General features: G+C 26.7%; 1 protein-coding gene across 1 annotated transcript in view; it reads right to left on the reverse strand.

The window, feature by feature from the left end:
• The window catches only part of LOC106689932 (uncharacterized), a gene marked incomplete at its 5' end in the record, with an annotated part of 26,471 nt that extends 25,783 nt beyond the window's left edge, over positions 1-688 (reverse strand). Inside the window, 2 exon segments of the mRNA XM_067045063.1 lie at positions 407-463; positions 632-688. Coding sequence (XP_066901164.1) covers positions 407-463; positions 632-688 — 114 coding nt within the window.
• Between the last annotated feature and the right edge of the window lie 276 nt (positions 689-964).

The raw sequence follows: 964 nt of genomic DNA on the forward strand, positions 1-964 counted from the left end.
TTTAATAAATACAAATTTTAATGATTAATAAAGCACTGCGGCAATTATATATGATGTTCTTTAAATTTTGGTTTCATTCGCCTTTTCCGAATAAAATTTTATTAAAAGGCTGTTTGCTAGTGAAAAGATAATATAAATATTTTTAACATTTTAATTGTAAATGTAACTTTAAAGAGCTAATGATAGGCATGACATTTAAGCCATATCCTACCCTGATTTCTTTTATGCAGTTCACTTAACATCTATCCACAGAGTTAATTAAAAAAAATAAACCAATTACGAAGTAAATTTTCATTTTTTCAACCAATGTTAATTAATAATGTTTTCAATAAAAATTTCACATGACTTCGAATACAATATAATGATTGCTAAAATTTGGTATAATCAGAATATAGTGATATCTCACCTCAAGATAAAGTGGTGGACGGAATCGAGTTGTTGGCTGAGAATTTTCTGATTGCACCTGTATAAGTAATTGATAGTAATTAATGATATTAATACATAAACATGAATAACATATATAAACAAGATAAATGTGTTAACATTCATTGTGATTGGATCGCTTATTGTAGTTAAAATGTAATATAATTGATGTATAAATAGATATAATTAGAATATAGTGATATCTCACCTCAAGGTAAAGTGGTGGACGGAATCGAGCTGTTGGCTGGGAATTTTCTGACTCTACCTGTACCAGAAATTGATAGTAATTAAATAGCCTAATCCATAATTATGAATAACATACATAAACAACAAAACTTTTTTTACATGCACTGTAATATAATTGTTTATTTTAGTACCTCCCAAAAAAAAAGTTTATGACAAAGCATATAAAACTAAGATAAAAAGGACTGATAACTAAAATGTGACGGACTGAAGATTTTATATTACCAATTAAAACATAAAAAGTTTTTAAGGTGTGTGTGTGTGTGTGTGTGTGTGTTTTTTTTTTTTTTTTTACGAG

This window comes from Halyomorpha halys, unplaced genomic scaffold (assembly GCF_000696795.3).
Source record: "Halyomorpha halys isolate HHAL.00 unplaced genomic scaffold, Hhal_1.1 Scaffold1526.1, whole genome shotgun sequence".
Lineage (NCBI taxonomy): Eukaryota > Metazoa > Arthropoda > Insecta > Hemiptera > Pentatomidae > Halyomorpha > Halyomorpha halys.